Source organism: Anopheles coustani, chromosome X, assembly GCF_943734705.1.
Source record: "Anopheles coustani chromosome X, idAnoCousDA_361_x.2, whole genome shotgun sequence".
NCBI classification, from domain to species: domain Eukaryota; kingdom Metazoa; phylum Arthropoda; class Insecta; order Diptera; family Culicidae; genus Anopheles; species Anopheles coustani.
This window is the reverse complement of record NC_071290.1, coordinates 2,664,202-2,689,518: the sequence shown is the minus strand read 5'-3', so window position 1 is coordinate 2,689,518 and position 25,317 is coordinate 2,664,202. Positions and strand designations below refer to the sequence as shown.

Genomic DNA, 25,317 nt, shown 5'->3' with positions numbered 1-25,317 from the left:
GTGCGGAAGCAGCGGAGCAGGAATAAGCGTGCCTCGGCTGATCGGATATGATAACGGGTTTCCGGTGTGAGGGGTTTTCCGCAAAATGGCGTATCACGAACGGCTAGAAACGCGCGGGGGCGTGGGGAGAATTTGCATTAAATCCAATCCAGCGGCAGCGGTCGGTCGTGCAGGACGGGATGGTTAAACTTCGCATCCAATTAGTGTCCAGGGGCTGCGAGGCACGCCAGGTAGGCAGACGCACGTTGTAAGGAACAAACAGCATCCAGATTAAAAGAGGCAAGCGAGAACGAAAGGGTGAAGGGGTTTGGAGGGAGAGAGAGCGAGACCGAACAAGAGCATCGTTGAGCTGCACGGTAAGGACATTCCGGAATCGGTTGAGTGGTTTTGCAAGGCAATGTTAATACGATTTAGCCCGGGTAATGTCAACACCTATCAGTTTCTGCATCATTGACAGCGTGATCTTCGCCTGGAGTGATATCCGGGGGCCCGTTTGCTAATCTAACTTGCTAGGAACCTGCATGATCCGGGAGTGCGGTCAGAACTCATGCCTGTGTTTATACGGTGCAGGTGCATCTATTGATCCTGATGTGTTTTGAACCCGGACCGGACGCTGATTACAGAGGCACCTAGATCACACCCGGATTGTTTCGTGTTTCTCCACAAAACTATGCGTTTATCACCTGTTTATTCTCTATTTCACATTATTTGTTAAACATACTTTTAAGTATGATTATTTAGAAATGTGCACTTCTTGAAACATACGATTAAATTGAGTTATAGTTAATCGACCTCAGGTTCTATACGTCCAGAAGACAATGGAGAATCATGGCAAGACAACTCTACAGAAAAGTTTAGGAGCACTGATCTAGAATTACCTTTAAAGCGAAAGTAAGACAATATCTAGAACGTCTGGAGAAAGTAAACAAGGGTGTTGGCATTATGTTAGGTTGTGAAATTCCTCGCTGCTGAAGTTCTGGGACTCCGGGAATCAAACCAGTCCAGCATCGTTACTTCAGCTTTGCAGTGGTGTTAGCATTTTGTCTTTTCGTTGGCTCATGTTGTGCTGTCGATCCTTGGAAGTGTAATTGAAAAACGCAAATGACTCGCCGCTCGAGACCGGCCGTTTGCCCGCCGAAGGGTCTGGAGATAATCGGAATCAAATTAATCTGATGGCTTTGATGACCCCCCACTCCCAGACGAACCCCTCTCTTACGAACACACTCCTCCGTGGGGAATCCCTACAGCAAATGTTTCTCCACTCAGCGAAACACTCACCTTGCGCTGTGTTCCATTTCCCAACGGGACCGGAACCGTACCGTCCATTGCCCGCCCTAATGGGCGCCGTTATCAAAGGCGCATAATTATGGCAAATTGAATCAACGATACTCCGAGTGAATTTGGTGTGTGTGTGTGTGTGTGTGCGGGCAGGTGCGGTCCTTTGCACTAAGATGTTAATGAATTTTGTCACAACGCGCCATCGAAACGGTGTGCGATCGTACAAATGGAGTGTTTTATTAGTTAAAAGCGTCGAAGCGGCGCGCAGTACATCCACCGGGTCCATGTTTTAAGGTTTAAGGACAATCCCGGATACACTTCTCCGTGCTTCAGTCCCCTTCTCTTCTCTTGCCTGTGTGCACTTTTCTTTTTAATGATTCTTTAATTATCGCTGACAGCTTTCGGCGGATAATGGCAGAAGGTAAGTTAACCTTGAAGTGTTCTTCTCTTCTGCTTTACCTTTTAGGAACCGGAAATTCAACCTCGACCAGTAAGGCAGTAACAATTGTGATCCGTCTGCGGACGCTGCGTGTGAGTGTTGCGTGAAGAGTTACTCTTTTAATTACGTAGCATTCATCGATTTATGAGGACGAACTGGTAGCACTATCGGGCATCGGATCGTGACCCTTGGGATATCGCTTCGGACGTAATCGCTGCTCATTTGCAAAGCAATACTTTGGCTGCCATCAATTCGGTGGACTCCACGCTGGTGTGCGTGACGGAGCCGTCGCTCCTTTCGGGGTTCGATTATGTGTTCGACCGTATCAGGGTGCGTGAAAGTGAAAGCCGTCCCGGGGACGGAACACCGACCGAAGGGAAAGTGTATCGATGGACGACGGCCCGGCAGGTACACACCACTAGCGGCAATAGGGGAACAGACGACGTGTTTACGACGCATCGACGCGAGCGCCGTGTTGAATAATTGATTGCCGTGTGTGGAGGTGATTTTGTAACCCCTGGTAACCCCTTTTTTGGCCGAAACGCGTTTGAAATCGTTTGCATTGTGTTCACGCGAACGTTATTTGCGTACTGCTGTACGTTTTTTTTTTCTACTCCCGTCAGCTCTTCGTTGCAAACGAGATGCCAAACGGTCGCCATGATTGAAGTACGATCCGAAACCACTCAAAGCGATACTTCTGTTTAGAGTGGTTGACCGAAGTTGAAAATCCTCGTTTCGGAAGTGTTTTTCAACTAGAGCATACAGGAGTTTTAGTAATTTTGCAACCGTCCCCTGTTTGGATCTTCTTAGGAGTGTTTAGCTAATTTCGTTTAATAAGTACTTCGATCATGTTTTTTTAATAAGCTTTTTAATATGTTTTAATTTTTTGCGTCACCTGTCTGGTTCTTCAAACGAATGTTTAGCTAATTTCGTTTAATAAGTACTTCGATCATGTTTTTTAATGAGCTTTTTAATATGTTTTAATTGCATAACAATATGTTCTTAAAACAAGCAGGGTAAAGTTTGTTCTACCCTTTTTTATTTATTTTTTTGTATGGCATCAGATCATATTAAAATTACATTACTGAGCTGGTTTAAACGTATTACATGCTCTCGGTATTTTCCAATGTTTTGGAAGAATTTGTCTAACGTCGCATTAAAGAAACTGTGATGGCGGAAGCACGAGCAATCGAAAACTGTCGCAAGGAAGGAAGGATGAAGACAAACATTGGTTTTCACCAAGCACATCATCTGCTAACATTTCCTTCCCAAAACTAGCTGTAAACCTCTGACATGTGAGTCTACTTTACTCTAGGTTTCATCTCGCATGGATAGACTCGCCGTACTTCCGAAGTGTGTAAACGTAGCTTAATTGGAAATCGAAGCAAGCTGCGTTCGCACGAATTGCAAACCTGCAGCGGGTTGCGGCGAGGAGAGGGTCGATTTGTCACTTCCGGCAAAGCTGATGCCGGCGACAAAAGTACGTGAGAATCGAAACAAATCCCAAGTGCTGTGCGAACATGAAACCCCGGTCGGATTAGTGAAATCATAATGAATGCAAACTTTTCCCCGGCGCGGATCCGATTGGATTAAGTGCGCTCCAGGGGCGGGTGGGGGTTTGGAAGGGGGGGGGGGGGGGGGAGGGATGAGTTGAGCAAAGAGAAGTCACAGCGGTCTAAATTAAAACATCGGTCGAAGTGACTTTCTTCCCCCGGCATTCCCCCGGCAAGGGAAGCAGCGAACCAAACCAGCGGGAAAACATCGAGGAACGAGAAAGGAAAAGAAAAGAAAAAAAAAAACAATTGGAACTGGGAAAAAGTCCCAGTCCGCCCCAAAAGGTGTATAATGTCACGAGCACGCAAACAGTCACGGAACCCGAATGGAACCTGTCCGCTTTCCCATCGCTTCCGGCACCGGTTCTTCGCACATGCAGGAAGGGTAGGGGGGGGGGGGGGGGGGTGGAGAACCAGGAGGGGAGAAAGAAAGTAGATTGATTCTGAAAAGATTAAAACACCCGTGATCCGGATGCTTCCGACGGTCAATGGCCGACTTTTCCGTGCTTCGGTGGAGCAGAAGTAAGTTACCACGAAACTGTCGCAAAAAAAACATACACTCATACACACACACACACATGTATCGGCGGTGAGGGCATGCCCCGAAGGATCACGGTTACGCATCACCGATTGCAGAATGGAGAGTTTTCCCTTTCCCTTTCCTCGCTTACCCGGTGTCGAACCGAATCGATAGCCACGAACGCACGGTAGGATAACGTAGAAGAAACGAACGGACATTTTTTGCTTTCGGAAAATGTTTGTCAGTTTTTTATGCTTTTCCGTTCCGGAACTGATTGAAAATTGTCGAAAACTGGGTCTACAACTGATACATAATTCAATATTTGGTCTAAAACAAACTGCTTTCTGTTCAATCATGTTGGTTAATTTGGTACGTGGCCCAAATATTACATTTTATATGAATTGTTATCGTGTTTTTTTGTTCTTCGTTTTGTTTACCTTGATTTGAAGTGATTCTTTTTTAAACTTTATTTCTTTGCCACTTTCACGTTGTTCATGTGTTTTTTGCATTTAAAAGTTGAACTTTCTAGTTTCTGATGTACGATTAAAATAGATTATCATCTAGTTGTTTTTCACGTTTAATTTTGCAACAAATTTGACACCCAGTTCTGTCGCAACCAATTTGGCTTCCAATCCATAAATTATTCTCTCTAGCTTGAAAAACAGATAATAGTCAAGATATCGAAAATAAAGTGTTAAAATGAGTGTGTGGATTTTCGAATAAATAATTTCATTTTCATGTAGCGTACTTCTTTTTAACAAAAACAGTTATTTCAAGTATGAAATTCTTTTAACTTTCATGTGTCATTAATTTCAACCGAAAAGGATAATCACAAGACGACTTGTTTTATCATTTTTTTCGCATTGAAATTGCATCATTTTAGCTATGCATCGAAATGACCACCACCATCTTCCACCGTGCGGATGCTGCGCGTACCCCGCAATCAATGTCGCTGTCGCCGAAAAACAACCCGCAATAGTGAAATTTCGAGAAACCGTCCGCAAACTGACTCCGTTCGTTTTGCGTGGGCGGATTTTGCCATTATCGGACAGGCTTAAGTGGCGCTCGCGTGCTTTTAACCAGCCGTGCGTTTCCGGCAGATCACTCACAATGGAGTTCGAGGTATTTTTGCCAGCGAATGGAGCTTGTTTTGTGGACCTTCCTTTCGGCTGTACCACCGTTCGTCCGGAAGGAAACATCTTTGTCGGGTGTGTGTCTGTGTGTGTTTTGGCCAGGTCTACCATTTATTGGGAATTGGGGAAAAATTTGGAGTGACCGCAAAAAAACATCCACCGGTGCGATACACTCCCGGGTTTGCGGCCATACTAGTGTTTTTCAGCCGGACCCCTCCAGGAGCCAGATTTAGAACCCATTGGCAAGGAGATGAGAAAACATGTGCCATTAATTGCATTTTTATCTGGCGTACGTGCTCTGCCTTCTAAAAAGCGCTTCCAATGGCGGTTGGTTCAATCGGTTGGTGGCCTTTTTCATTGTTCTGTTATTGAAAAAAAAAGGTACGTACCGATTCAACAGTATCATGGTACAGCCTAAACAGGTAGGCCGGTGTCTCGTACCCGATTGTGTTGGCCATTAGTTTTATTCCTAAATCCTCCGGGAAGCGCCGGTGTTTGCTTGGAACGTACGAATAATTGTCTCACAGAAAAGATGCAACAGGTTTTGTTTTGCCGAATAAAACGTACCACACAGATGCTATATTGAATAAATGGAATACAAAAATAGCATCTGCCCGGAAACTGTTTGGGAGTAAGAACTATAACTACTTTCCAGTAAAGTAAAGTACAAAGTAAAGTTCAAAGTACATTGCACACTTACCTTCAATGTCCAATTATACCGCAGGAGAGTCATCAACAGTGTATTCCAAAACGAAAATCATAAAGAGTTACCTAAAATAAACGTAGGGAAGAAGTTGATAGTTTAAAATGATAAAAAATGACTCATAACTACGAGTAAGCTATAGAAACGTTTATAATTTGTGTAAAAATAATGAATAAAATGTGATAAAATTAAATCACAGACATTAAGACAACAGATTCCATTCGGAACAGAAAACACAATCCACTCAGTTTTATTTTATTCCATTCACATAGTTGCTTGTTGGTTGGATGTTTTTTTTTGTAGCATTTGTGTGTGTAATTCACTACATTTGTTCAATATTGGTTCTGTATACAGTAGCTGCTCGAATGTCATTCCAATATATAGTTTGTGCTTTCGCAGTTAGCTAGTGTATCAATGTGTATGTGTGTGTGTGTGTGTTTGTTATCGTCATTCGAGCGTAAAAGTGTAAATTTATGTGTCTCTTGTCTCCTTACCTTTAACTGTCCATACTTCACTTCACGTCGTTTTAGTCCTTCCATTCGCTTTGCTTTGTTACTTCCTAGTTTTTTCCTCCTGTACAGGACATTGACTACATGTGCGGTTGGGTTTTTATTTGTTTTATTGTTAGGTGTACGTATATTATATAACCCTAATCTTTATGTCCATCTGCTGGATCGCTTCCGTTTTCACTGCACAAATGTTTGTTTCTTTTGGCAAAAGTTTACGAACAGCCTCGGATTCAGCTGGTGGCGTTACAAAAACCAAATCGATAGAGTTCACAGGGATTCCGGAATCAGTTTTTTTTGTGCTGCACCGGTCCCACTTTTGCCCTTTTAACATTCCTAAACTTCCTCCTTTCCCAGAATCCACCACTTTAAGCGATTTGAAACACGCTGAAATCACATACTTACGCTGCTTGAAATATAGGTTTGAGCTGCTGGCTTTCGAAATTCGGTAACATGTTTCTAAGTAAGCCCCTTCCCCGAGGTCCTTCTTGTCCTCGCACGGGGGGTAACGTGTGTTTTGTATGTATGTGTGTGTGTGTGTGTGTGTGTGTGTGTGTGTGTGTGTGTGTGTGTGTGTGTGTGTGGCGATCAATCAAAGCGAAAGTTAATTACGTGCTTCGGTTGAAACAGTTATTGGTTGATAGCTTTGTCGAATTCCGTAACGTCAAACGGTTCACATCGTTCGCTACGTGGTGTCTTAAATATAAATCTATATATTTCTACTTAATCGTTTGTTCTAATGTTCTCTTGATCTTTTCTCTTCCTCTTTCTCTTTCTTGCTCACTTACTCTCGCTTACACTCTATTTCTCTCTTTCGTTAAACATTTGGTACACAATTTAACCGATTAAATTATTCATTTTTCGTCCGTCCGCTTGCCGTGTGTCTGAAGCAAACAGCTTTTGATTTCGTTTATCGAGCCCGCAAACTTGTAAAAACTTACGCCGAAGGAAACTCTCACAGTAGAGGATTAAACTATGACGCCACAATGCACACCGAGGCGCTGTACGGTGTATACTTTCAATTGCAGCAATTTGCGCCCTATCGCTTTCTACACTAGATTTGTATGTTTTGTTTTAGTTGTGAAATCATGTGTCTTTTCCGTTCAATTGTGGTTTAATATAATTTCCTAAGTATATCGCAAAAAGTCATTCAAGGTGACTTTTAAGTTTAGTTTTGATCACAATGTTGGTTCGTTTTGCTTTTGCGTGTGCGCTTGTCACGTTCGCTTCGTTTTATATTTATTCTCGCTAGCTTTTGAAACCCCGGCCACTCCCGCCCTTACCATCCATTGCCAGGAATCTATCGAAGAACGGTTGTTTTCTGTTTTAATTCATTATTGTTCACATACGAAGCACAGTACCTCGGAGACTGGTCCTTTGGATTGACGTTTTATAAAACCAATTTCATAAATCTGTCTTCTCAAGAAACTTAAGAAAGAAATACTACTTCTTAACAAATTTCAATTGAAAAGAGTGGAAGTATAAAACAACTTTGGCTCCGACGAAATGATCAGCATTATAAACGTAACCATATTCCATTGGTATTGGAAAATAAAGGAAAAACAAAGAGATACAATAAGGAAACAAAGTGCGCGAATCGTTATGGCCTTTTGATTTGTTTCGAAACCACTTATCTTCTTTAAATACAAATAGACGCTGTGTGACAAACCTTTATGAATCGACTGCCCTTCCGGCAGGGTTTTTCACACGATCCAGATGGTAGTTGTTAATCTTTGCTTATGCATTAAACCACTGTTGAAATATTATTTTATTCATTTTTTAACGAGCGAACCGGAGCAGCTTGTTTATGTTTTTGACAGACCAAATGGAGGCGCCTGGTGGGGGACCTTCGGATGGAGGCGCCTGGTGGCGGACCGTCGGATGGAGGCGCCTGGTGGCTCAAACTTTCCGCCAGACACCCAGAGTTAACAGCTAACACGCACACACACACACAACAGCTGTTCTGTGGTAATATTTTTCGTTATTGTTATACAAATTTGCTACTGCGGGATGTCATCACATCCACATGAAACCATCGATGCCGCGCTCCCCAAAAAGGCGACGAACTTTGTGGAAGTGGCGTTCGCCAGAGTTAAACGCCCTCCTAATGCCTTTCCCTGTTAGCATCGTGTATGGAATTGTGCCTTTTTTGTTTGCTAACAAGAATCCTTTTTTCATTATCCAATTTTCCGCTCTTCCAGCTCTTAAATCAATCTGTCGAAAGGGTGGGTGGGGGGGGGGGGGGGGGGGCGAGGTGGAGGGTGGGTAGCAACATTTACAATCCACCACATTTGGACGACACGACACAGTACGAACGTGATCGTTCTTCATTTTTCTTCATCACACTCTGTCAACCTTTTGTCACTCGACCTCGTGGATTGGGGGGAAGGTGGAAAACAGAACAACAACTGTCAAACACCAACAACAATCGTTTGGGCGAGGGGCACGTTGTAGCGATAGCGTTTAACGGTATGTTAAACTTCTGCAATGCGTTCGAACAATGACAATATTATTTCTACTACCTTCAGGTCCGGGGCGTAAGTGTAAGATTTATATTAATACGGACTATTATCTCTCCTTTCAGGCCCACTCGCACACACACACATACACACACACATTCTCTTCGGCCCGGTTGGTCTCAAAATGACAAGAGCTCACCCACCCGATTATTTAGTTTGGTTATAAAAAACATCCTACTGTTTAGCTACTTTATTATAGTGATGAAGTTTTTTCACGAAGACGGTCGAAATTTGGTTTGCCTTTTGGCGATAAATATGTTCTGCAGTGTATTCAACAGTGTTTATCTTCCCGGTTTTCTCCCCTTTTTATTAAATTGTGCTTAGAGCCATGTTCTAGAAACTACTTGCTACTAACTGGGGGTGTTCTATTAGGTTTTTTCTTTAAATTGTTATTTTTAATCTAGCTCGTATATTGTCTGCCTGTGTGAGATTTTATTTGTGTGTGTGTGTGAGTTTGTATTCTTGTTTTGTTCATGTTTGATATCAAGCAGCAAAACATCGTTAGTGCAACACTCGGGAAAGCCTCGGAAGGTTCGATTGAGGTCCTTCCAAACCCAAACTCCAAAGCCCCCGTGGCATGCATTGTGTACATCACCCCCTTACTAAATGTTGTGCAGCACTGCAGGAGCTTCACTGCACGCGCAGCATGCGGATGCACAATTTCTCGGTCGTTCACATTCATTCTTTAGCAAAACGAACAAAACAGATGGTAAAATAAAATATAACATAGATGTTCAAGGCGTACCCCCACAACCACAGTGTTAGCGTGTTGGTTTTTGTTGTGTTTCGCTACTGCTTTCTCCGCTCCGCCTACACAAAGCACACAAACATACAAACAGCACATTGATACACCGGTGAAGTATTCACACATTTTGATGGGGATTCTTTCGAGCCTCCGACTTTGTTTGACAGTGTGCTGTTTTCCGCATTGTCACTGGAAAATCCTGCTCCCCGCATTGTGTGCACTTTGTATGCAATCGTTTACACTGGAACGCTGTTTCCAAACATTTACATTGAGCTTGCCCTGCTGTTACATTGTCTCAGCAACCCAGGAAAAAAGTTTAAAACGGATTGGGTTTGCGAGTGCACTGAATACAGATTAGAACCTTCAAGGGAAGAAGTAAACAAACGCTCGGTGTGAACTTTTCCGTAAGAGAAGTTCGTGTTGATTTGCCGTGATTCATCCAATAAAATCTATTTTAAACTTAAAAAACTTCCCAACGGTGAGTATTTTGGGCAGTTCTCTTGGGTAGAGATAAGAAAACTGTTTACAAAATACATTTTCATAACGTATTGTACATAGAAAAGGGAGGAAAATAAATGCTCCTAATGTAAACACTCAATGTTTATGCATTTTCTATTTTATCGTTATCAGGTTTGCTGATTTTTCCTTGTTTTTTAACGGTCTGTGGTTCATTTGGCAATTCGCTTTCGCTTCCTGTGTTGGGTTATTTCGTTGGTTCGGTTCGTTTTAAAGGTTTGTATGTTTCTTTTATTTGTTTTGGCTTCTCAAACAGAGGTGTTGGTTGTGAAAATGGGACTGACTTAATTTCAATCGTTGCATTTATCGAAAAGCTACGGCTGCGGGTTCCGCTACCCCTTTTCTGTCCATTTTCCAGCCAAGGTTAAACGGTCAATAGTTCCGCTAGCTAGTTCTTTATGACCTTTTGGTTTTCCTCTTCTCGCCTCACCGCCCTGATTCGGAAGGGCAAAAGTTTATTCTCTCTGTAATAGTAACCACCTTCTCCCGTGGCTTCTTCCCCTACACTTCTCCAACCGGTTCGGTTTGTGGCACTTTTTCCAACCCCACCGTCTTTCCGGGACGCTCCGATTTCGAGTAATTAAGCAAACGATTAGTGCGTGCGGTGCATGCGGTGCCCGGTTTGCCGTCGGTGCCGCTTGGAAATGGCTGCAAAGCGACGTGCCGATGGAGCCGGAAAAACTTCCACCTCTCCCCGTCACTTCCCGGTTCGAGCGGACTCGAGCTGTCACCACAAACGGCTTATAATAATCGGTACCAGCAGCCGAGCTGAATGTGAATTTTGCGGGTAAGGGGAGGGCGGGCGAACGAATAATGATTGAGGTTACATTCCCCGGCCTCTTTTGCCCTTCTTGCATTCTCACCCAACTCACCCTCTTCTTGCGCATTTTTCACTCCAACGGACAGTGGTTTTGGGAACATTTGCTTTTTGGTTTGCATTCCTTGACATTTACGATTTACAACATTTCTGGTTTTAAAAAAGAATGTTGGCTTGGTCCGCCAGGCGCTGACATTGAACCCATAGTCTTGCAAAGTGTAGTAGTTCAAAAACAAGATGTAAAAACAACAACAAATCTCCAAAATTTGAGTCCATTGAAGACCAATTTAAACTATATTTTACATCTTTATACTTTTCAAGTATTCAGAAGAAAAATATAGTACCATCGTTTACAGTTTACTCACATCGTTTATGTAAAATCTGTTTAAAATACCAGCCAGAAGTGATTACCAATCATACATAAAATGATTTAGTTAGAAGCATAAAATGCAGCTCAAATTAATGAACTGTACGAGTGAACATTGTTTTTATGTTACCTAGTTTTTGTATCAGGGATAAATTGATTGGTAAGAACTGCTTCAAAGCGTTCTGTTACAAATGGCCCATTTGTTGTTTCACAAACTTGTTCAGTTTGCTTGTATTTTTTAATACATGCGTGTTGTTTTGGCATTGCAATGTGGAGTTCTAAAACTTATTTTAAGAAATAAATCGTTTTCACTTTTCACTGCAATTTTTCATTTTTCTCCAGTGAGTGACTCCCGTGCCGACTACTGTGCAGCCGGTAGGTATGATGATGCAATTATTATCGCCCAATCGAGTGCATGGAGTGCAGCACAAGGCAACTTGTACGTCCTGCTCCGGGGTTGACTTTTCCAGCCCGGCACGTGCCGTATCCACAATCAAACGTACCGCATATTAAGAGAGTTGATTTTGTTAATGTGTATTTGTGTGTGTGTTTTTGTATGTTTGCTTCAGGGCTTTCAAAGGTACCCGCACTGAATTCCGACGTTCTCGTTGTCATCTGTTTTGTTCCTGTTTGCTCCGTTTGTCGCCTCAATCGGGGAGTTGTTGTTTCCGGAGGGTATTGGATAATGGAAGGGGGGGCTTTTGCACGAGATAATGATATTGCCTCCTTCACTCAAGTCCCGCTCCAACCCCTCGACGTCCGCGGTTCGGTATATTGTGATCTGCATCGTATCGTCAAACATCGGCGACAAACTTTCCTTTATGGTATGCCTGTTGCAAGCGAATGGCATGGGTGTTGTGCCGGGAAAGCGGGCTGTTAATTTCCCGTGTGAACCACCCCTCCCCCAACAATGGGGTACACACACACATCCACACTCCCCTACACCCATTTATGATACGATCATCATTAAATGGCTTACCGATTGTGAGCGTATATAATGATGCATGTTAGTTGGCCCGCCCGCCCCCTGCAAGCTTCCTCCATCGCTTGTTCTTCCCTCTTCCTCCTCTTACCCTTCCCCTACACACCCTACGGATGGGAGGCTTGGGAATTAAAATGTCCAACGGGTCCATCACGCGACAGCCGGGCGCTGTTCGGTATTATTGTCTTGGTGCTGAAAGGTCCCCAGGATGTGTCGCTTCCGGTTTCCCATTGTCCTTCCGGAATGTCCCAACAGGGCTCCTCCGGGGGGAGGGGGAAGGGAGCGCTCGCTTTGTTTGGAAAGCAGCGGTAAAATTAAAACTAGGATCGCCCTTGGCACACCCATTTCGTCGCCGACAGGGTTGAGCAGTTGATAGTAGCGTTGGGAGCCTCAGATGTCCGACTATTAACTGTAACCTGCTCCACCTTAACGCCTACAACCCCACCAGCATTGAGCTAGACATTGGGGATCTTCGCAGAACTTGGTTTGAATGTGAAATTCCTTGGAAAAAGATGAAAATGGAACGTTTGAACGTCCTCATATGCCCTAAGAGGGTGTTATGACAGGACCGGTGCAGACTAAAGACTGTGGTTCTACACCTGAAACAACTGGCAGGATGAGAGTTGTGGCGGAACCATCTTAAATAGCAAATTGCCCAACCTGAACATAAATACAATAGACAAGAGGTCGCGGTCGACGTGCTACCGAGATAGGATTCAGGCTGGGAACCTCGACAAATCCCCGAGAAGAGTTAGCAAAAGCAAGTCAGCGCCTTTTTGTAGGTTTCCTCCTAGAATTAAAGCTAGCAATTTGTTGTACGCAGATACAGGTTGGCCATATGCCAACTTGAACATGTTGAATCAGAATTGCTAGGATGCTATCAGCAATTCTTTATCATTTGGCAAGGTCTCATGTCCAGAAAGTACGGTTACCAGAAGTTGGGTATTGGTATGGTTACTTCAGAGAAGTGGCGTGGCGTAAGGCATAAGTGACACAAAGGACTTTGAGTGTTGTGTGTGTTTGTGTTGGTGTGCGCCTGTATGTAGGATATGCTATCAACTGTAATCCTTAGTAAGTCAGGTTAAAAAAACAGGAAGGTTGTACTAAGGGTTTGTTTGAGTTCCCGCTTACTTGCACTTTACATCAGTTTGGACTACTATGGTGAAGTTACAGGGATTCACCTCGGGACGAACTGTATGGTCAATGGGGATTACCTACGAAGCATTTGGATTCAGTTCATACAGGGTTAGAATGATACCTCCTTATTCTTGGAAGTTCATAGCTTGGCTCTTGTTTTAGTCCTCAAATCCAATAGACCTAGCCTGATATGATCCTCCAAGCCCACAAGAGTTTGAAACCAGTGACTGGTGATTGGTATTAACCTACAGTTCAACAACCAAGCGATCTTCTGAAGTCACCACCACCTTACTCTTTTGATGTTGGGTATTGTGTGAAACCATCAAGCTTAGGTTAGTACCTGAGTGCTTGACTCACGGCAAGCTTAAACCAGCAAGTCTCGGGTCCGTCTCGGGTCGGCAGCTTCCTCGGAGATGGTCCGCGAGACACATTCGTGCCCGACGTGGCCTGCATCCCCGCCGGCTAACCCTCAGACCTGATCCTGGAACGTGATCCGGTCGCGGGATCTCGTCGAACCGCTTCGCGTGGAGCCGCTGGTCGAGTAGGTGCGATGGAAGCGCCGCTCCAGCTCGATTGAGCGGCGTGGTCCGAAGGCGGCCTGTTGCCGCTCACCAACGCCCATCTCACCCGCGTATCCTGCCGACGCCGGTGGACCACTCAGCTGGCTACTGCGCCGATGCATTGGTGAGCGGGCCCGCGAATGGGGCGATAGACTTCCACCTCGGGAAGCGGGTGTAGGAAGCTGCGCTACGGTGCCGGCGGCCTGCATAGGCTGCAGGGGTAGCTGCGCGCTCCCTCCCTGGTGCGAAGGTTGTGGCGAACCGTCACCTGCACCACCGGACGCCGCCGCCGCAGCTTCCCGAACCGCCGCCGACTCGAAGTACTCGTCGAAGTTGGTGGAGAACTTGAGCTTGGAGTTCTGGCGCACCAGGTACTGCTCGTAGGACTTTTCGCGCTGTATCATCTCCTGGATGTCCATGCTGCGCTCCCGCTCGAGCTGGTCGATGATCTCGAGGTCGCGCGACAGCGTGCTGAACGAGCCCTTGCGCGACGAGTACTCGCTCTCGCTGATGGACGCAATCGAGGGCGTCGCCTTGAGAATGCCGACCGGTTTGCGTGCCGACGGTTGCGAGACGGAGCTGAATATCTCCGACACGTCGTCGTCGGCCAGCAGCTCGTCGGTGGCCTCGCGATCCTCCGTCCCGGCGCTCCCACGTCGTCCCCTGCTGGCACTCGAGGCGCTCGTCGCGTGACTCTGCGCTGACAGGTGGGACGCCTGTGTTTGTGCGGAGCTGCGCCGCCGGTAGGTGGCGCTCGAGCCGCTGAGGTGTCGGTGGGCCGGTGCCACACTGAGCGGATCGTTGACGTAGTGAGCGGCCGACTCCGGCAGCACGCAGTACGTGCTCGACGTCACATCGGAGCTGTTGCCGACGAGCGAGCTGACGTCATCGCCGGCATCGTCGTCGGGCATCGAGGGTGGCTGCGGCTGCGAGCGGCTGTAGCGGCGGTAGAGGGGCGCGGTGCTGCTCACCCGGCTCGCCGTCGAGCGAATCGACGAGTTGTGGGCGGCGGCGTTGACCCCCGACGATGGCGTTCGACCCGACTGCACCGAAGGCGTCCGGTGGAAGTTGCTTTCCTCGATACGCAGCGGAGGGGGCAGCTGGCGGCGGGGCCGGCCAGCCATCGAAGACTGGCGCGAGATGGTCGTCTCGACGGTGCGCGCACTGTTGCTGGCCGGCGACTTGGAGTCATCGTGCATCATGGAGGTTGTGGCGGTCGTGTCCGCCTGAAGGTGCAAGCGGTCGGCGCTTAGGATGGGCCCCCGTCCGGAGCGACCAGAGGTCGAGCGGCGGTGCGATGAGCCGGTGGTGTCAGCGGTACTGATGGCGCCGGCAGCTGGTCCGATCGATGGCATCGGGGTCGCCAGCGGCAGTGCCTTCTTTGACGCTTGCCCGGGCGGAGTACTGCCTGGGTCGTCGAGGGACTGCTCCGAGCGGGTGCCGGTGTTGCGGCGCGACGACAGGCGCAAGTACCCTCTCAGTCGTTCCTTTGTAGGTCTGTGCAAAAGGGAGCGATAACAACCTCGGTCATCATTAGTAATTAGTTCATCGGATCGGAGTTGGATCGATCTGAACTGAGCGATTCAGAAAGTTCCTAACGCCAACTGTCATTTCGGGTTAGAAAAGGAGAAATAGGTGACATAAGATTTAGACGACATAGACCTATCCACCCCTAGGAGTTCATATGCGATCAGAGTAGGGTTAGAATCATCACCTGGTCCGAGTCCGAGTGGGTTCAACTGGATTCCGATCCGGACTTTAATCGGGCTCTGAATCAGTTCTGAATCAATCCAGAAAATTAGACCCCAACGGGTTCGACATTTGCCGGAGTCGGAGCGGATTGAACAATCACTTGCACCTCACCGATGCTAATGCCTTTGTGTTTGGCATGAAATAAAAATATGCTTAAATATTCAATTGAACGATCGTCAATGATGTGTCAGTACAAACAAATTTTCAAAAGTAAATTACACACAGATTCTCATACTTTTCCCTATGTGGAATTCAAAACTTCTCGTACTGCACTCAACACTATTCATGCGGATGAAATCGAATCGCCGTGTTTGTTGTTTGAATGCGATATTGCTTTCCGCGAAAATGAAGTTGAACCACCAGTTGACATGGCGACTGTTGCGAGGGCCGGCGTAGTGTTGTTTGTTTTCACATCAGATAAATATTGTTTGCGTGGAATTCCAAGCTTCCCAGGTGCATGTGGGGAATGGCATGAATAAAACATAAAACTCTTCCATGCCATAACCTGCAACGTCCCTGGTGAAGATATTTAAATTTGCTTTAAATGTATACATTCTCTCGCTGTTTGTTGCGTTTCGCATAGTTTGAAGCAATCTTCTGTTATAAAAATGTGCTGGTTCTCCCTCTGATAAATAAAATAAGTAGCTATGCTGCTTTATTTTGTGATCTGTTTGTATCTGCTGTTGGTACTTGTCTAAATAGGTATTAGAATAAGAATTTCATTCGTCGTACTGTATATTTTTCAAATAGTCCACAAAATATTTTTGATTTCTGAGTGATTTTTGATGAATTGAACATTACTGTGAACCAGCGCGAGTAAAATGTTAGCTTATTTATTACCAACTACTAGGCGCCTCCATCAAGAATTGAAAAGCCGATGGGACTGGTGAGATGGTGGTAGGGTGGGGTTTATTGTTCAGTAATTGGTTGGTATTGGTTAAAGAACAATTGAGTTTTATTTGGTCAGAACAGTTTTGCAAAATGAACTTGTTCTCGGAATAATTAAATTAACGAGGCCGAAAAAAATATCAAATGACAACCACAAAAGAATTACATTATGTTTTTTAAAATATCACCTTTCTCTTCCGTACCCTCGTGCCAATATTTGTATAATATGGTAACATTTAAAAAAACCTGACAATATTCTGAGTTAACGAATATTTGGAAAATTTAAACCTTTCAGAACTTAAGTTTGGCGTTCATTTTTGCCAAACGTAGACGCATTTAAAATGTATATATTTAACTTATTTAGTAGTACAATTTCTGCTCTTTAAGCTAATGTAGCTCTTAGTTCTGGTTGTCAAGTTTAGCTTACCTCAACTCCAAGCGTAATATGAAGCCTTTACAATGAAAGAGGGTCAGAGTTGGACGTCGAGTTTTATCTCGCGCTGTCCAGTGTGGAGTCAACGAGCACGTCCAACTAATAACAGGTGACCCCTCCGAAGGGGACGATATCAGAATTATCATTCATCATCATCATCAGCACCATCGACAGAGGTTCGTGGAAAGAGTGGTATGCCCTCGACTCCCGAGGAAATTGGTCGATGAAGATATTGGTTTTCAGGTTGTGTCAGCATCTTCTGGATGGGCATTGCTCTTCCCTCTGTAGTGCAGCTGAGACGTTATGCATAGCTGTAGGCATAGGAGAAAGGCGGACAGCACACACACACACACACACACACCACAGAAAAGAAACGAATCGTGCCGAACGTCCAGCCAGCCGTTGTTCGAACGACGGAATTGGGGATGACAATGACGTTCCGATCCAATTCACTCCGGCACTCCAATTTGCATCATTCAAGTTGTTTATGGTTTCATCACCTCCTCCCCCCCCCCCCTCCCCTTTGTGGACGAAAAGGATACTTACTTCGAGAGCACCCAGGAGGCGTAGATCCAGGGTACGATGATGGTCGGCAGGAAGGCGATCCAGACAAACATCAGGAAGGTGATGTCGTAGTGTGCCTGATTCTCGTACGTCTCCGCCACCGTCATCCGGGCCAGTCTGGAATGGAAAAAGAGCAGGAAAAAGGAGGAAGAAAGCATGAGCAAAATGTGTGTTGCTTTTCACTCGTTAACGGAAAACTTCCGAAGTGTGAGTCCGAAGTGGGCAATGCTGGGTTTGAAGATATCCTTGATCTTAACAGGCTTCCCGTCCTCATTGCAATCGCTTTAATGAGTCCGGCAGCGTCCGGCCGGCTCGTCGTGTAAAACAATTCCTAATCAACCGACCACCCGTTGTTAATATGCGCAACGCCTTTCATCGGCCTGGAACCATCGTTTCGATCTCTTCCGTAGGTTCTCTGGTTCGTGTACTACCATTTTTTTTGAGTCCTGGGCATGGTTTGCGACTAAAACCCTAAAGACCGCATGTGGACAAGGGCCCCAAACACGAAAGATGTATAGAACAGCAAAGAATGCGAGCGGGTAAGCTCACGTAATTGAATGAAAATACTCCAAACTCCGATGGTGCAGCATACCTGGTTGCTGCCGGGCTGGATGCGGTTATGGTGGTGTTCTAAATACTTCCAACATGGACTCGTGGCTTTCGAAAGCTGGTGGATGTACAAAACCAACATCCTATCGAGAATTTTACGGCGCAAACCCGTTCGCACGAGAAAGAAACGCACGATGATAGGTTTGATGGCGTGCAACAGTCGTGCAGTTCTAGTGCATGCTTCGCTCACCATGGGATTAAGGGTTGTACTATTGTCTATTCACAGAGAATCTTTTGTCAGTTATGAGTTTTCCTTTTGCAGTAGGTTGGATGATTTCCGGGAAAAAAACTCGACACTGAAGGATGAAATAAGAGCAGAGCACTTAGCAAGCAGGAAGCTCTTCGTTGTTTTGCTCCTGGATTAATGTGGTTAGGTGTAACAGTTGCCAATTTTAACCGGAATCCGAAGTAACTTGAGGCAAAACACACACTAGATTACCGGCTGTTAATGTGAGTTGCCCGAGTGGTGGAAGAGAATTCTACATGTTTTTATTTCCCCTTCCAAGAAGATCGAAAGTTTTGCAATTAGCAGCTCGTGTTTAAGCCTGTGTTCAACAGGAAGTTACGAATGGGTGTAAAGCTGTTCCCGGATTAGGTTTCAGTTGGAAATCATTATTATTTTCTGTTTTAAAATCTCTTCCCAGAGGGGTTTTAAAAACAATATCAACTAAAGGAATCAAGTACTTTAAAGCCTTTTGAAATGGGTAATTTTAATTTTACTTCAGCAAAGCCCGTTACATTTTTTGTTAGTTAAAGTTAAAAGTGAAAGAACTTACTGTTTTTAAAAAGCTTTCCGTAGCGTTAAGAAGAATAATATATCTAAAACTTGTTAACTGTATTTTTGCATTTAAAACAAGCTTTTACTGCTTCGAAAAGAAGAGATAATGTCTACTTAACAACTTCAGCATCTCCTTCCATAATGTTTTAACACACTAACAAGAAGCGTTTGCAACAAGTATATAAAACATTGACAAACAATTTTGCCTGGATGGCTGTTTTGTCAAAACTTCTATAAAAATGGCGTCCACACCAACACCGACAGAAATTTGTACGTATTTTCCTGTTTTTAGTGTTGTTGTTAATAGTTGTAAGGAAAATCAGCAAGAAATAATAATAAGTTTTTCTAAATGCTACAATGTTATTACTTACGGAATTCACATAACCGACTGTGGCATTATATTCTGTTCTATTTCTGTCCAGAAAGTACTGTTTTTGACAGCTCGCGCATGTTCTTGATTGACCTCATCTTTTTTTTTTCTTTTAAATTAGTAAACGAACCATCTTTAGAATGGCATTCGAACGAAGTGGAGTGTTCTTAGAACCACCTGCCAGCTCGAAAGGTTCGCGTTTGCATATTTCTGGAGCCATAATCAGTTTCAGTTGAAAGCGGAAAATTCGAGGAAAAATTCGTGCAAAGGGAAGGTCTTTGCAGTTTGGCCTTTTCGGCAAGATTCTTGTGAAATTGGCTGATTTACTCATTTTGACACCGAGGTTCGCACGTGCGCTAACGCCCCTGCACCCCCCTCCCCGCGACATAAGTCGGTTAGATTAGGTTTCGGCGAGTCATTTTTCACTTAAATGCACTTCACCTTCACCGTCGGTGTGTGCGAAACAGCATTAGCGCGGATTCGAGATTGAAATGGCAGAGTAATCGCTCGTATAGGCCCGCATCGGAAAGCGGGTGGGAGGGGTGGCTTGTCACGCGATCATTTGTCATGACATTGCGGGTGGCGGGGGGGGGGGAAGGGGGTTAGCGGGGAAAAATATTTATTCCGACAACTGCAGCTTTCCAAGGCCCGCAGATGTTACCACCGTAGGTTTTTCTTCGTAGGCCTCGAGAAAAGTCGCGCCCAAGTGTGTGTTTGTGTGCGTATATGTGTGTGTATATGTGCGGGGGCGTTTGTGTGACAAAGTAGGCAAACAACGTGCGGTTTCGGCAAAGTTCTAGCCGTATAATTTATGCACCATGTTCCGTGTTTCGCGCCGGGCCGCGTATGTACGCACGATTATTTGTGAGTTTTCCATAAATTAAACTTTCCATCTCGCGCGAATCTGGGGTGCCGATGTAGGTAGAGGGGAGGGGGGGGGGGGGGGGGGGGGGGGCGAGAGGGTGGATGGAAATCAGCTCCGTGGAAATGATTCAGAGATTAGGGTTTGTTCGCGAGCCTCGGCAAGCGCCAGTATTTACGTATGCGTCAATTTGCGTCAAAAGCACAAACTCCATGTCGCCCCCCTCACCTCCCCCCCCATGCCATAGGCAAGTAATGGAAATTTATGGACATTTCTTCGCGCTTGACACTGGCCCTGCTTTCCCGGTCCTCGGTGCCACCTGTCGATTGTCGGAAAAGTTCGCAGTTTCCTTTTTCCAGTCAATTGTTCTAAAAGCTCGCGCGCGGTTCGGCTCTATATTCAATCACTTTTCACTCTGTATTCACGTTACCCTTTCACTCGTTGGTTAGGTTGTTGTAGTATTTGTGGTCGTTTCGGATAAAATACGTCGGATGGAGAGGTGGTTTTCCCTCCAGTTGGCTCTTTTCACTTTACAGTTTAATCGCTGAACGTACTTAACACGTTAACTGACAAGCGATTTAGCATACTTTTTTAGTATAATATTTTTTGATCCATTCGTTTATAATGTATATTAAATCAACGTTTTTCAAAGACCTGGTGTCCCAAAAATGAGTTTTTGATAATTACTTTAAACTAATTACAGCTGGCTATCAAAAACAATTGCAGTCAATCTCAAGGTAGTTTAAATAGCTAAAAGATAGCTTAATATAGGAAAACCCACAACAGCATAGGCAACATTGAAAGCTATATTTATTTATCTGTTACTATACTTGGTGAAGAAAAATATGATCATTTTGCAAATTTAATATTCTATGTTAGTCATAAAGTCAATGTCTCGTTAGTCATTGTCTCGAAGTTGCAACTTTTTTTCCAGAACAACACAATATTTATCTATTCGCCCATTTTCAATTTTCTTTACGCTCTTTTGATGTTTTTTTAATTGTATTTCTCATTATTTTGTTCACTGCTGTTTAATCCTTTAAACGTAAAAAGAGATAAAATTGGCTTGAATGGTGATGATTTTTCGTTTTCTCTGTTGCCATTTCCCATCTGTATTTCATTATGTTCTCGGGCAGTTTTCAAAACCCAACGGAAAAACGCTTTTAGTTTTGATGACAAATTGTTCCTACTTCACACACACGATTTAAAAAAACCGAAACGAAATTGAAACCCGTCACCGAATTCAACCTTTTGGAATATCGGTGCGTGATGCGTCTCGGGATGGGACCCATTTTAAAGGGGTTTTGCTTCTTTTCACGGAGCCAATCAACGTAATGGTTGATGCTGGAAGGATGTTTTTCTACCAAACCGATGAATGGAAGTTTCCTGCTCCTTCGCTTGAGATAGTTACTTCTCGGAAGTATTTTTAATGGCCTTGGGGGACGCGGGGGCGCGATTGCCCCTCGATGGTTTGTGCACTTTGATGCCGCTTGATTCACTTGCCATGCGTGTCCCGAGCGAGGATGAAAATTGGCCTACGGCAGGAGAAAATAGACCCGCAAAAAAAAACAACGCAGATAAACGCTGGAAAATCGAAGGCAGGAAACGAATGCGAAATAGCTCAGGGCTTACTTACAGCATTGATGTGTATGTGTGTGTGTGTGTGGGTGTGTGTGTGTGTTTGGTATTGTGAAAAATATTTCGCCTCCGGCCAGCGAGGCACCCCACGCTTCCGAAACCCGTTTCGCTGGAAAAAGCGCCCTCAGAAAGTTCACGGAGAATGGAAAAACATACGCCGCAAACTTTTCACCAAAGACGAAAATATTGAAAAGTTATCTTACCGACGAGTTGAGAGTCCACCCACTCCACTGTGATGTCATGTTTTTCTTTCCCGTTAATGCAGTTTGCTTTCGGTTTGTTAACCGCAAGGCGACTGCACGCTTTGCAGCTGGAAAAACGGGTGTGTCCTTCGTGAGAGCATTGGATTGGAGCATTTTCCGAAGCCCTGTTCTTCGGTGGTTTCGGGATTTTCATTGGCATTTCGCCGGGTGAGCGTACGGGAGTCGTGTGGGATCAAATTTCAAGAGCGCCATTCCGTGCGGGAAAATCCCGGCGAATCGCAGCAACCGAAAATTTTCCCACCACCAGCGGTTTCCGGTGCGCGGAACCGGCTGAATCCGTTCGATGTAAAAATAAACGTCACCAAACGCGTCGCACGGCATCGGCAGAAGTACGGAAAAGAGATCAGTAATTGAGTCACGCTTTTCGTACCGTTTGTTCGTATTGATTTTTTGCTTTAAAGCCCGTACTCGTGCGTCGGAAGCAACAAGTTTTCCGAGCTTTATTTTTCTACCCACCAACGTTGTTGCTTGTTGCGGTCTGTAACAAATAGAAGATTTCATACGAGTTATGGAAACGTCTAATATTTCTTTGTTCATTATTTCACACTTTGTGCTAAATGAAATTATTTTTAATGGTTTATTTAAACCTTTGAGCGTGAGTTGAAAAATAATATTCTCTTGTCGTTCAACAAAGAGTGAATAGAATGTAATGAATGAGAATTTAGAACACGTAAGATTTAGACATAAACAAAGATTTGACATAAGTAAGACATTAGAACATGAAGTACGATAATTGCGAATAAACTACTAAACATAAAATCATAAATGTACCAGCGAGTAAAAATAACTGTAAGGAAGAAAGTTCAACGAACTGAAAGTTGATATTTACGATGCGAAAGACCAAAATATGTAGGAAGTTAATCTATGGATCATTTTTCTTGGAAAATTTATTTGATTGAAGAGCTCGTCAGTAGTTAAAGATATTTTAAAACTAAATAAAATGTAACCCAAATTAAAACACAACAGCACTCAACAGTTTTTTCCACCTGCGTTTGTCAGTTGAGTATTATCCATAATAGAACAACAAACTAACAATTGGAAAAGACAGCGAAGTAACCAATTTGTGTCATTTGTCTTTCGCAACGATTTGATTCAATTGAACGAGATGATTACAGCAGTATAAATAAAACTCAAATCCGACGAGTGAACATAACGAAACCGATTTTAATGAGACCTTTCTTTGAAAATTCGTGCGTGTGTTTGTTTGTTAAAAAGTTTTGTCGACGCTGTTACGACTCACCCATCTTCGCATGCGATTGTTTAATGTTGCTTTACGTGCGCCGAAACATTCCGAACAGTGTTGCTCCAAAACATGGGTACGGAAATGGGCAGAGAGATGGAATTGTTTTCTGTCCACGTTTGGACACGACTGCAAATGCTGGAAATGGGTGGTTTTTATTGGGTGTGAAATTCAAGACAAATAAATTTCCCCCGGACGCTCGAAGCGTGTACAGTGTTTTTCCCTTCCGGCCGGTTTGTGGTTTACAATTGGATCAAATCCAAACAAAACCCACGACACGCCCGCGTGAAGCGCCCAGGTTAAACCCGACGTGGGAGAAATGCAAGCATTGCCGGCCCGGAAAGGACGCAGGGGGGCAAAAAATAAAGGCACGGCATATTTTCCAAGGGTTAGCAACCGTTGCCCAGGCTTAGCCCAAACCACTTTTCCTATATTTTGTTTCTTTTTCAACCGCATTTCGTATCGGATTTGTATTCCATTCCCCGGCAAACCCTCGCGGGCACACTTTGGGAAGGTTCGGAAGGGATGCACAGTGAGGAAGCATTTGGAAGAAAAGATGTGCTTCAAAGATGGAATGGTAATTAGCTTTGATCCTAAAGTTGACTGAAAAAAGGGGATAGTTCTTGATTTCATCCGCCAAGTTATGCGATTTGATCCACTGTGTTGCACGAGGTGAGAATATTAGAATTAAAAATAATTTAGGAAAACATTATATCCTTCAGCTTTTCCAAATGTGCGTATAACAACTAACACTAAGCCATTGTATATTCCGAACGAAAAGATAAAAAAGATTTTTTAAATAATAGAAAAAAAATGGTTAAGTACTGATAATTCGAGTACATTAAATACATTAAGTGGTAAACTTGTTTTACACGATTACTATTTTCATGGTTTAAAATGATATCTAAAGGAAACACAAAAAATCTGGGGCAAATCAGCTAAAAACAAACACACACACACACAAACTAAAATAGCCTCTCGTTTGCTTCACGCTACACCACTGTGCGATGGAGACAAACAATGCCGAATACGCAATGCCGTTGCTTTAGCCCGTGAAAAGTGAGTTTTCGGTTTCTTGGAAAACTAATAAAAAGAGATACCGCACACCTCCCCCACTCCTCCTCTCGCCCCCACCCATTAGTGAAAGTTCAAAACCAAAGCAATTGTGGAGTGGGTGTGCCTTCGGTGATTGCCGAGCCCTCCATGGGAAAATATCCTCCGTCGGCCAGGTTTTTCCAACGGGAGTTGAGAAGCATCTTTCTTACGCGCCTCGATATTCCGATCGTAACATTGTGTTTATTTTGATGCCCCCCCCCCCCCCACCACGTCACCCCCCGCTGTTGAAGAGCGAGCGGGAAAGTTTTCCAATTTATCGTCCCGACAGGATCGCGGAAAAACCTGCCCGCCGAACGCGATCGGGAACTCGCTAACTCATCACTTACCGTTCAAGCGGAGTCAATCAAAGCGAAGACAAAGCAATTCGGGTTGGCAATTGTTGGCCGGGCATTGAACGTACCGAGGCACGGACAACGGAAATGATAATTGCCTATTGGCAGCCCTCGCGAGGGAAACAGGGTTCGGTTTAATGGCAGTACGAGCTGCTCATGACGTGCGCCCATCATAATTCTTCGAATCTAGCTGACAACGCAATTTTCGGCGAGCATTACGGAGGAGGGTGTGGGAGGACGATAATTAACAGGTCAACGACAACGGCGTGCGTGTGTGTGTGAGCGCATAAGGAAGCTGTTTGTCTTTTTTTCCGACATTTTACAAAATGTATTTGTTCACCAACAAATAAATATACCACTTGCTGCCTTGCTGAATGTCACTTTGACACAACGTTTTGTAGATAAGGCATTCTTCATTAAATTTCTCTCAGTTTTTCACAATATTTAGCACTTCAGGATTTGCTACCGCGTGGAAATAGTTCACTGGTCCACTTCATGTGTTTTGCTCAATATTTTAGAGAACTTTAGAGAGAGGATACCTTTTTTTCCCACAACTTTATATTGTTTGTAGACTGTGTAGCTGCTTTTCTGGAAACAATCGTGATGCTGTTGTTATTATATAGTTTCATTTCCGTTATGTGTATCATTCTCCCGAATTTGACAAATTGATATGTAAGCTATACAAAGCTAAGCATCC

The 25,317-nt window shown here is 44.5% G+C and overlaps 1 protein-coding gene across 1 annotated transcript in view; it reads right to left on the bottom strand.

Moving 5' to 3' along the window:
• Nucleotides 1-13,099: 13,099 nt before the first annotated feature.
• LOC131269129 (G-protein coupled receptor moody) overlaps nt 13,100-25,317 on the bottom strand; it is a 52,721-nt gene continuing 40,503 nt past the window's right edge. The window contains exons 6-7 of the mRNA XM_058271453.1: nt 17,395-17,529; nt 13,100-15,272 (exon numbers count right to left, since the gene is read on the bottom strand). Of these exons, the coding sequence (XP_058127436.1) occupies nt 13,685-15,272; nt 17,395-17,529 (1,723 nt within the window). The 3' untranslated portion in view covers nt 13,100-13,684. The remainder of the gene's footprint in view (nt 15,273-17,394; nt 17,530-25,317) is intronic.